This window comes from Heptranchias perlo, chromosome 15 (assembly GCF_035084215.1).
Source record: "Heptranchias perlo isolate sHepPer1 chromosome 15, sHepPer1.hap1, whole genome shotgun sequence".
Classification (NCBI taxonomy): Eukaryota; Metazoa; Chordata; class Chondrichthyes; order Hexanchiformes; family Hexanchidae; genus Heptranchias; species Heptranchias perlo.
The window spans coordinates 1958304-1970346 of NC_090339.1; the positions used below are offsets into that span (position 1 = coordinate 1958304).

Here is a 12043-nt window from a genome sequence, read left to right on the forward strand (position 1 = left end):
GACTATAACTTGGTGTTGTAAAATTGTTTACAAAGGAAGATGGTAGTGGTTGGTGAAGGCCAATCATCTCAGCCCTGGGACATTGCTGTAGGAGTTCCTCAGGGTAGTGTCCTAGGCCCAACCATCTTCAGCTGCTTCATCAATGACCTTCCCTCAATCAGAAGGTCAGAAATGGGTGTTATCGCTGATGATTGCACAGTGTTCAGTTCCATTCGCAACCCCTCAGATAATGAAGCAGTCCGAGCCTGCATGCAGCAAGACCTGGACAACATCCAGGCTTGGGCTGATAAGTGGCAAGTAACATTCGCGCCAGACAAGTGCCAGGCAATGACCATCTCCAACAAGAAAGAGTCTAACCACCTCCCCTTGACATTCAACGGCATTACCATCGCCGAATCCCCCCCATCAACATCCTGGGGGTCACCATTGACCAGAAACTTAACTGGACCAGCCACTTAAATACTGTGGTGACAAGTCAGGTCAGAGGCTGGGTATTCTGCGGCGAGTGACTCACCTCCTGACTCCCCAAAGCCTTTCCACCATCTACAAGGCACAAGTCAGGAGTGTGATGGAATACTCTCCACTTGCCCGGATGAGTGCAGCTCCAACAACACTCAAGAAGCTCGACACCATCCAGGACAAAGCAGCCCACTTGATTGGCACCCCATCCACCACCCTAAACATTCATTCCCTTCACCACCGGCGCACAGTGGCTGCAGTGTGTACCATCCACAGGATGCACTGCAGCAACTCGCCAAGGCTTCTTCGACAGCACCTCCCAAACCCACGACCTCTACCACCTAGAAGGACAAGAGCAGCAGGCACATGGGAACACCACCATCTGCACATTCCCCTCCAAGTCACACACCATCCCGACTTGGAAATATATCGCCGTTCCTTCATCGTCGCTGGGTCAAAATCCTGGAACTCCCTACCTAACAGCACTGTGGGAGAATCTTCACCACACGGACTGCAGCGGTTCAAGAAGGCGACTCACCACCACCTTCTCAAGGGCAATTAGGGATGGGCAATAAATGCTGGCCTTGACAGCGACACCCACATCCCATGAACGAATAAAAAACAAATATTAATTCTTTTCTACAGAGATCAGATGGCTGAGGAATCAATCTTCGACAGAGATCAGATGGCTGAGGAATCAATCTTCGACGGAAATCAGATGGCTGAGGAATCAATCTTCGACAGAGATCAGATGGCTGAGGAATCAATCTTCGACGGAGATCAGATGGCTGAGGAAACAATCTTCGACATAGATCAGATGGCTGAGGAATCAATCTTCGACGGAGATCAGATGGCTGAGGAATCAATCTTCGACGGAGATCAGATGGCTGAGGAATCAATCTTCGACGGAGATCAGATGGCTGAGGAATCAATCTTCGACGGAGATCAGATGGCTGAGGAATCAATCTTCGACGGAGATCAGATGGCTGAGGAATCAATCTTCGACATAGATCAGATGGCTGAGCAATCAATCATTAGATTGTTCTGTCCAAAATGGCTCAAAGAACTCAAGTCCACTTATGAAAGAGTTGGGCTGGAGGCGACTGCTTATCTGATAAAGAAGTTGTTACAGCAGTTAGACACTACAGAGCTTAACATTGCAGTAACAGGAGACTCAGGCGCAGGGAAATCCACCTTCATCAACACTATGAGAGGACTTTGGGGCAATGATGAGGGAGCAGCTGAAACTGGGACCACAGAAACCACAAAGGAGCCAGCCCCATACCCACATCCCAACCTGCCGAATGTTTACTTCTGGAACCTGCCAGGAATTGGAACTATGAAATTCCCAGCCAATAAATACCTGACGGAAATTAAATTTAAAAGATATGATTTCTTTATCATTATCTCACAGAGTCGATTCACAGAAAATGATGCAAAACTCGCCAAAGAGATTAAACAGCAGGGGAAGAATTTCTACTTTGTTCGATCGAAAATTGACAATGATCTCAATTCTCTTAAAATGGAGGGTGTGAATATTAACACAGATGAAGAACTGGGAAAGATCAGGGAATACAGTGTCAGCAAGTTGAAAGAGGCAGGGATTTTAACACCCACTGTTTTCCTGATATCAAACTTTAAAATGAATGAGTTTGATTTTCCAAAATTAAAGGAAACCCTCACAAATAACCTTGATGATATAAAGAAACAGGTTTTCTTACTGTCACTTCCAAACACAACATTGGAGATTGTGGAGAGTAAAAGAAAAGAGCTGGAAAAAAGAATCAGTATGTTGGTAAAATTTTCAGGAGCAGTGGGAGCAATGCCAGTTCCTGACCTGTCCTTTGCCTGTGACATTGGGATACTGATTAAAGCATTTAAAGATTTCCGTCAATGTCTGAGTCTAGATGACGCCTCTCTTCAAAGACTGGCCATCATGGCAGGGAAACCTGTGGAAGTTCTGAAAGCAGAAGTGAAAACTCCTCTGGAGGGTGAAATATCCGTGGAATTAGTGAAAAAAATGTTGCGGGGTTCAACTGTTGTTCCCATTTCAGCAGTTGACTTCGCCCGCAACTTCATACCAGTGATTGGTTCCCTCGTCGGAGCAGGATCATCATGTCATTTGACCTACAAGCTGCTGAATAAAGCACTGAATGATCTTACGGAGAATGCACAGAGAGTGGTGAAGGCTGCATTTGGGACTGATGAAAATGGTCGGCACCAAACATCAGCACATTGAGCTCCTCGAATATATTAAAAATTCAAGAAAGAAGAAAGTTGTGTTGAAATGGAATCTTCCACGTCCTCAGGAAATCCCAAATTGTCCCACAGACAATTAATTATTTTTGAAGTGCAGTCACTGTTGTAATTGAGGCAAACACAGCAGCTAATTTGTGCACAGCAAGGTCCCAAAAACAGCCAATGAGATGAATGACCAGTTAATCTGTTTTTAGTGAGGTTGGTTGAGGGATCAACGTTGACCAAAACACCAGAATTCTCCGGCTCTTCAAATTTTATATCCATCTGAACAGGCAGAATAATGTCTTATCCGAAAGACAGTACTTCTAACAGTACAGCACTCCCTCAGTACTACACTGGAGTCTGAGCCCAGATTATGTGCTCAGGTCTGTGGAATAAATAGAAGTAAATTCCAGAATTGCAGCAATTCCACTTCGAACACCATCCTGAATGTTCCTCGGCCATTCCTGATTCCTGTGGTCAGACACTCTGTGTTTATCTCATTTCAGTCATGCCTCTGGTTCTTCAGTTCATAGGAGTTTCCCTTACAGCAAAAGCATCATTCCTAAAATGAGAGCATCACGGGTGAGATTGTGAAATTGGAAACAACCTACAGGGACATTGTGCTCCTTGTTCTGAGTGTTGGCCATCTTTATGCTGATATTGTGCCCACAGAAATCTAAGGCTCCCAGTAGTTGAATGGTGAATAAATGGTAAGTTAAATATTTCAATATGTGTTTAACTCAATGCCACAGGCTGACTGCGAGGGCAGTAAAAACATCAAATGGGACAATTATCTGGAATCCGATCCAGTTCAATTACAGACCACATTTCCCAATATTATTGGGTCTTTCTGTTCTATGGGGGTGAATTCCGAGGGGGTTTCTCCAGCTCGTCTGCTGTAACTTTGCTGGAGGAGCAGTGGAAATCCCAGAAAAACAGCATCAGCCCCACGATTGTCATTTTTCCAGAGTTTTCACAGCTCTTCCGGTGAAGTTATGGTGAACAAGTGGGAGAAACCCCTCGGAAATTCACTCCCCATTCGCCTCACTTGCCCCAAATCCTATTCTTGTCACTGGTCAGGAGGTTGGCGTTATGGCTGATGCTGAAATGTAAAGGTCTCACTGAAACTGTATCAGCACTTGTCTTGTGAGAGGAGGAATCAGAATCCACAACAATACAACAATGGAAGAAAGAATTGGAACCAGATTTTACTCACTCTCCCTCTCCCAGTTTCCCTGCGACAGCTTCAACATATTTACCTGTATGAGAGAAACGGAAAATCAACAAAGTGAATCTTTTAAAGTTATCATTGATTTCAGACTGGCTATTAGGTGAAGATTATCAATAATTACTCATGTTTTTGGGACATTGAAGTTTTGGTTTGTTTTAGTTCCCATCACCTGATCACTGACACATCTGGAAGATTGACTGCACCAAATCGGACTATAAAGGGTTAACTTCACCACTGAGTACTGGGACCACCTGGACCAGTGAAGCACTGATGGTGAGACAGTCCAAACAGATCAGAGCACGGCTTTGTCTCTTTGAATGAAAGACTGGTAGAAAGAAGCGACAGAAACACAGTTAGTTGCACAAATAAAAACTACAGATGTGTTTGTGCAATTTAAATTAACCTTTTTGAAGAATGATTGATTGGATAGATTGCAAGAATTTCATGGTTCAGTTAAGCTTGCAGTGTAATCTAATATTAAAGAGTCAATTACAGTATAATCCAATAGTATGGAGTCAATTACAGAATAATCCAATAGTATAGAGTCAATTACAGTATAATCTAATAGTATAGAGTCAATTACAGTGTAATCTAATAGTATAGAGTCAATTACAGTGTAATCTAATAGTATAGAGTCAATTACAGTGTAATCTAATAGTATAGAGTCAATTACAGTGTAATCTAATAGTATAGAGTCAATTACAGTGTAATCTAATAGTATAGAGTCAATTACAGTGTAATCTAATAGCATAGAGTCAATTACAGTGTAATCTAATAGTATAGAGTCAATTACAGTGTAATCTAATATTAAAGAGTCAATTACAGTATAATCCAATAGTATGGAGTCAATTACAGAATAATCCAATAGTATAGAGTCAATTACAGTATAATCCAATAGTATGGAGTCAATTACAGTGTAATCTAATAGTATAGAGTCAATTACAGTGTAATCTAATAGTATAGAGTCAATTACAGTGTAATCTAATAGTATAGAGTCAATTACAGTGTAATCTAATAGTATAGAGTCAATTACAGTGTAATCTAATAGTATAGAGTCAATTACAGTGTAATCTAATAGTATAGCGTCAATTACAGTGTAATCTAATAGTATAGAGTCAATTACAGTATAATCTAATTGTATAGCGTCAATTACAGTTTAATCTTATAGTATAGAGTCAATTACAGTATAATCCAATAGTACAGCGTCAATTACAGTGTAATCTAATAGTATAGAGTCAATTACAGTGTAATCCAATAGTATAGAGTCAATTACAGTGTAATCCAATAGTATAGAGTCAATTACAGTATAATCCAATAGTATAGAGTCAATTACAGTATAATCCAATAGTATAGAGTCAATTACAGTATAATCCAATAGTATAGAGTCAATTACAGTATAATCCAATAGTATAGAGTCAATTGCAGTATAAATTGAACCCAGCCAATGCTGTGTGACTGTAATTCTGAATTTCCATTTCTTGCTATGTTTTCAGAGATAATGTTGACCATTGGAGTTTCCTTGATTGGGAGAATCAGTAAAATAAAGTGGTCATGAGCATCACATTGAATTGTGTCCTGTCCAGTTCATGATGTCTCTCCTGTAGCTCAGTGTTTAGTGGTAATCCCACTCGTGCTGCACTGACTCCTGTGCTCAGGCTGTGGATTGCAGGTTAAATTAAATGAATTTACGTGATTGCCTTGAGAACCGAATTATCCTTCACAACACGCCCGGATATAAACCCAGATCCTATTCAATTTCTCCCATCGTCTGTAATATTCTCTGTGTTTTCACAATGGAAAAGCCCAGTCTCACTGTCAGTGCCCATTCCAGAGTGGGCCTGAGGATTTTAACGGGTCCCCAGTGCAGTCAGTTATAATCCCCCACCCACCGAGCCTTCTCTTTCTACTCTCCCACCTGGGTTTCTACCCCACCCAACACGTGTCACACACTTTACACTCTGATATATTTCAGCACAACTGGATTGTGAGACATCGTCCCATAATCCCTACATGAGGACCTGGTCTGCTGTTTACAGATTGAAAAATACTATTTCAATTTACCTGACACAATGACCAGAAGTGGAGATGAAATGTTTGTCGTGATTGGATTAAATTGTCGTGCTTTGGACCTGTTATTGTGATGATTGGGGCTGAATTTCAGGTCCAATAACGGGGCCGATGAGAGGTGACTAAAGCTGGACTCGGATTTGATCAGTTCGATGAGCGCTGGTCTCACTGGGACTTCCCGAGTCGGTCTCATTTTAATCAAGGTGGTGGGTCCCAGCGAACTAGGGCCTGGCACTGGGTGATCACCAGAGGGAGAAAGGAAATCACTTGTCGGAGATCTTAAAGGGTTGATGACAAGGAATGATGGGAAACTATAAAGGGATGCAGCAACTTAAAGGGAAGTGGCTGCCTCTGGGGGCAAAAAGTGTGTTCGCCTTTAAAAGGTTGTAAATATTTTATTTCACACTTGAGCCTCTCCCAAAGCTTTTGGGGACAAAATGTTGAGTGAAGAGACCTGTGACTGGTACAATAGTTACAGAAGGAGGAGGAATGCCCCATTTTCCACTCCAGGGCAGGTTTCCCAGAGCACAGAAGTGCTGCAGGCCTGTCTGGAGGAGGCGGCCATGACCAATGCAGCTTGCACTACCTGCAAGACCTGGGAACAGGGGGAGATGCCCTTAAGTAAGTTTCCAAGGTCATTACCCAATGGGATCACTTGTCAGGTTCATGGCCCATGTATCCATCCCACAATGTGTTGCTGGGCAACCTGTTACTCATTTCCTGCTGACCCATGCGATGACCACACACGTTACAGCTCATTCATTGCTGACCATTAATACCCATTGGACACACATCACAGTTGGAACTTACAATGGAAAGCCATTGTCTCACTCACACCTTCAATGGCTTCACACTTAAAAGCACCAGAGCGCGACCAAGCTGCATGAAGCATGGAGTGTGATCCCCTCGCACATTCACGGAAACAGACTCAGCAGCTCATGAGTTCAATACTCCAGGATCATTTTACTCACTGGGATCCTGCAATCAGAATCCTCAGCCCAAGGCAGTCATTTCTCCCCGTTCCCCGGTGAGACTCGGCTGTCTGCCCCTCCTTCCCTCCCAGCTCCTCCACCTCACTGGTGCTCAGTGCATCACCATGTGTTATTTTATAGGACCAAGGTGGTGTACGTGGGCTGCTGCTTCAGTTGGTAAGGTGCCGTGACAGAGTTGGTGAGTGAGGGGAGTGGGTCCTCGCTCTGGAGCTGCAGGCCTGCTCTTCAGACCAGTCATCAGGCTGAGCATCACCGAGGAGGGTTACAAAGGGAAGGCTTTTAGGAGGGTGGCCACTCATATGTGACTTTGAAGAAGTGAGTCAGGTTTCCAGCATTCTCTCAGGGTGAGCGTGGGTACTCGTGACTTCACGTACTGAACCCAACCTCGTGAGGCCGTTAAACCACTTCCAGCATTGTCGAGTGGTCAAGGTGGCCCTGATGGCCTGAGCCTCCTCCCTCCATACTGCCTGTGCCAGTCTCTCCCTGCCCTTATCTCTGCCCACAGTTCACCCACGGGAGTATCCGAGATTCCGGGAGCTCGAGCCACTGCAGAAGCTCCAGGTGCTGCTCCTCCTCCAGCCGTTTCCAATTTCGTTTTCAGGAGAACCACGTGAGACATTTGAACAAAATGGCGGAGGAGAGGAACCTTCTTATCTCCCAAGACAAAGAGCCTGACCACTCTTTCAGTCTTGAGTTGTTTTCACCAGAAAGGTTGTACGAGAAGCTATTCCTTTCCTTCTGGTAAAATCTGTCGTGTCTGAATGTCAAATCAAACTCTTTAGAGTTAGAAAATAACGACAGTGTCTCGTTTGATCCTCGACCTTTCGTAGCCTGAACTGGAGAATCCTGCACTCAGGATGGTGTAGTTTCACCTCTGGACACTCATCAGCCGTGGTCCTTGTCTTCATTCTTCAGGCATTCTCTTCTCTTCTCTTCCTCCCCTTAACTTCATCAAAGAAGATGTCAGACAATAAGTCTTGAACTAATAATTGTTTATTAATTTCAGAATCATGATTCCGAGCACTGAAATCTAAACATTGAGTATGCAAATAATTAGTAGACAGGATTAACCAGTAAAATCAATAGAAGAGGTTACAAAGGCCGTTGTATCAGTAATTCAGCATTAACAGAGTTTGCTGATTCTCAATTTACAGTCAAGATCAATGCCTGAGATTGATACAAATTGTTGAGATTAATTTAGGATGAGATACCTTAGGTAGCGGAGAGGTTAACAGCACTCGGTAGCCAGTCTATTAGACAGACTAAAGTGTATGTGCTCATAGTTAGCAATGTTTCCAGACCTTCCTAACCTTGTCCTTATGATCTGACGTTGTCTCGCCTTCCTCTGGGACGATGTTATTTGCCTTCTGGGACATCAGGGTCATGAACCTCCATCTGTAGAGATGTTAACTGTTCCTCGTGGATCCTCTGCTCCTGGGTAAATCCACATTACACGCTGGCCGCTCGATCCGAACCAACTGGCCTTAATCTCACCTCCCTTGTTCTCAATGAAACCTATCCATTGATGTGAGACATTTATATTTGCTGTCACAGAGTCCCACCGTCTCGTAATCTTGGTCATACAACAAACAATAGTCCGGGACCAATTCGTACTTCAAAACACCTGCCTTTTAATTCACAAATTCACACAGATTTACACAAATTCCCACTATGGTACAAATGGCAACGCCGAGTACACTTTCAGCTGTCTGCAACTGTCCTTCGGGGGATCGGGGAAGCAGCCAGGGTGGGGGTGGGGTCAGGGGTGGGGGTCGGGGTAGGGGTGGGAGTGCGGGTGGGGTCAGGGGTGGGGGTGGGGTCAGGGGTTCTGTTCAGGGCTGGACCCTTTATTTCTCACGACCTCTGCCTTTTATTCTCACCTGACTGTGGAAGGTCTCCATCCACTCCAGCCTGAAGTACTTCTTAAAAATGAGGCCTCTTAAAAGGGCCATTCCCCTCCTGTTAGAGGGAGGTCTCCTTAAAAGGGCCGTACCCTTATTCGGGGATCAGGGCCCTCAGTTACTCTGCTACTCTGCCTGTAACTGGCTTGTATAGTCATACAATCTTCCTTTTGTATCCTCTCTCTCTGTCTCTGTCTCTGTCTCTCTCTCTCTCTCCCTCCCTCTCAGAGATGAACATTCTTCCTTTTGCAGAGACACCTTTCCATATACAATAAATAAAGATGATTAAAAGAACAAGAACTATAGAAGAACGAAGGAAACCCAGGACTGAGATGAACTGGACTCCTGAACTGAGGAAAGAAGCTACCTTCAGTGTCCAAACTCCATCTTATCAACTGCACTCTACCCAATAAGGAATGGCTGCTTTTATCTTCTACTGAGCTATCTCTGGGCCTCAGACCTCTGCCTTTCTCGTTTCTATGAGATTTCCTTTTTTGTTCTTTAGCTCAACCCATATGGCCTCATTTGATGATCCTTCTAACATAACATCCCTCCTCACAGCTGTAATTGTTTCTTTAACCAATATTGCCCCCCCTCCTTTTTTGATCCCCCCTCTCTATCGTACTTTCACGTGTCTATCTGTGCCCTGAGCTCATCTGCCTTATTCACTCTACTCAATAACTATATACCATTAAGCACTGCCAACTCCTTTGTTGTCTAGTTCTGAACCTTTGTTTCCTCTCCCTTCCAAATTCACTGACTAATTTTCTGCCTCCCATTTCCAGCTTCTCTCCCTTCTGAATCTACGCTCAGGTTCCCATCCCCCTGCCAAGCTAGTTTAAACCCTCCCCAACAGCACTAGCAAACCTCCCCACGAGGATATTGGTCCCGGCCCTGTTGAGAAGCAACCCGTCCGGCCTGTACAGTTCTCACGTCCCCCAGAACCAGTCCCAATACCTCAGGAATCTAAAGCCCTCCCTCCTACACCATCTCTCCAGCCATGCATTCATCTGCTCTACCCTCCTATTTCTATACTCACTAGCTTGTGGCACCGGGAGGAATCTGGAGATTACTACCTTTGAGGACCTGCTTATTAATCTCTTTCCTAACTCCTTAAAATCTGCCTGCAGGACCTCATCCCTCTTTCTACCTATGTCATTGGTACCGATATGGACTACGACCTCTGGTTGCTCACCCTCCCTCTCCAGAATGCTCGGTGACATCCTTGACCCTGGCACCAGGGAGGGAACATACCATCCTGGAATCTCGTCTGTGACCGCAGAAACGCCTGTCTGTTCCCCGAACTATAGAATCCCCGATCACTATCGCTCCCCTGAACTTTGTCCTCCCCCCTGTACAGCTGAGCCACCCATGGTGCTGTGGACTTGGCCCTGGCTGCACTCCCCAGAGGAACCCTGTCCCTCACCACTATTCAGACTGAATACTGGTTAGAGAGTGAGATGCCCTCAGGGGACTCCTGAACTACCTGCCTGGTCCTCCTTGTCTGTCTGGCGGTCACCCAGTCCCTCTGCCTGCACTCTCTTAAGCTGCGGGGTGATCACCTCCTGAAACGTGCTATCCATGTAGCTCTCAGCCTCACTGATACACTGCAGTGACGATAGCTGTTGCTCAAACTCCGAAACTCGGAGCTCGAGCTCCTCCAGCTGATGACACTTCCTGCGCACATGGTTGTCCAGGACACACGAAACGTCCTGGTGTTCCCACTTGGCGCAGGCTGTGCATTTGATGGGGCTGAACTGCCCTGCCATGCCTCAATTTATTATGTTATTAACTAAACTTAACAAAAATAAACTTAAAGACTTAAAGACTAATTCGATACACCTTAATCTTCTTCAATAGTCTCCTGTGTGGTACCTTGTCAAAGGCTTTCTGATAGTCCATGTACACCGCATCCACTGCATTTCCCTATCCACTATATCTGTCACCTCCTCAAAGAACTCAATCAGGTTTGTCAAGCACGATCTCCCTTTCTGAAATCCATGTTGGCTTCTTCTCATTATTTTCTCTTCATGCACATATTTAGTAATTTCATCTTTAATTATAGATTACAAAAATGTCCCTACCACAGATATTAAACTAACTGGCCGGTAAATCCCTTTTTTAACTCATTCTCAGGATGTGGGTGTTTCTAGAAAGGCCGGAATTTATTGCCTATCCCTATTTACCCGTGAGAAGGTGGTGGTCGGCCTTCTTCTCAAACCTCTGCAGTCCGTGTGGTGAAGGTGTTCCCACAGTGCTGTTAGTTAGAGAGTGCCAGGATCTTAACCCAGCGACGATGAAGCACATGGCACAAAAGTTAACGGCCACGGTAACCTTGATAGGGCTGTCCATATCCTAGTTCAAGGCTCGAGTTGTGACTGCAGCAGGTGATATAGCTCAGTGACAGTCTCCTTGGTGAAATGAAGGTGCCTGAGACATTGCTCCTCAGTGACCCTGAGATCAGCTTCCGACCCTATTTCTGGTCCACCACCAAGACCGCCAACTTCCACCTCCGTAACATCGTCCCTCTCTGCCCCCGCCTCAGCTCATCTGCTGCTGAAACCCTCCATGCCTTTGTTACCTCTCGACTCAACTATTCCAATGCTCTCCTGGCCGTCCTCCCATCTTCCACCCTCTATATGCTTGAGCTCATCCAAAAATCTGCAGCCCATATGCTAACTTGCACCAAGTCCCGTTCTCCCATCACCCCTGTGCTCGCTGACCTACATTGGCTCCCAATCCGGGAACGTATCAATTTTAAAATCCTCGTCCTTGTTTTCAAATCCCTCCATGGCCTCGACCCACCCTATCTCTGTAACCTCCGCCCTTATTAAAGACACAAATGACATCCTCTGTGACCGTGACCGTGGTAAACTCTCCCTCCTCATCCTTCTCCACCTGTCTGCAGCCTTTGACACGGTTGACCACACCATCCTCCTCCAACGCCTCTCCTCCATCGTCCAGCTGGGTGGGACTGCCCTCACTTGGTTCCTTTCTTGTCTATCCAGCTGTAGCCAGAGAATTACCTGCAATGGCTTCTCTTCCTGCTCTCGCACCGTTACCTCTGGATTCCCCGAAGGATCTATCCTTGGCCCCATCCTATTTCTTATCTCCAAACATCATCCGAAAACACGTCAGGTTCCACATGTACA

At 45.1% G+C, this 12043-nt stretch overlaps 1 protein-coding gene across 1 annotated transcript; it reads left to right on the top strand.

Moving 5' to 3' along the window:
* The first annotated feature begins 1111 nt into the window (after window positions 1–1111).
* On the top strand, window positions 1112–2698 carry LOC137333170 (interferon-inducible GTPase 5-like). Its single transcript, XM_067997357.1, has one exon. The coding sequence runs from the start codon at window positions 1112–1114 to the stop codon at window positions 2696–2698; it is 1587 nt and encodes a 528-aa protein (XP_067853458.1).
* The last annotated feature ends 9345 nt before the right edge of the window (window positions 2699–12043 follow it).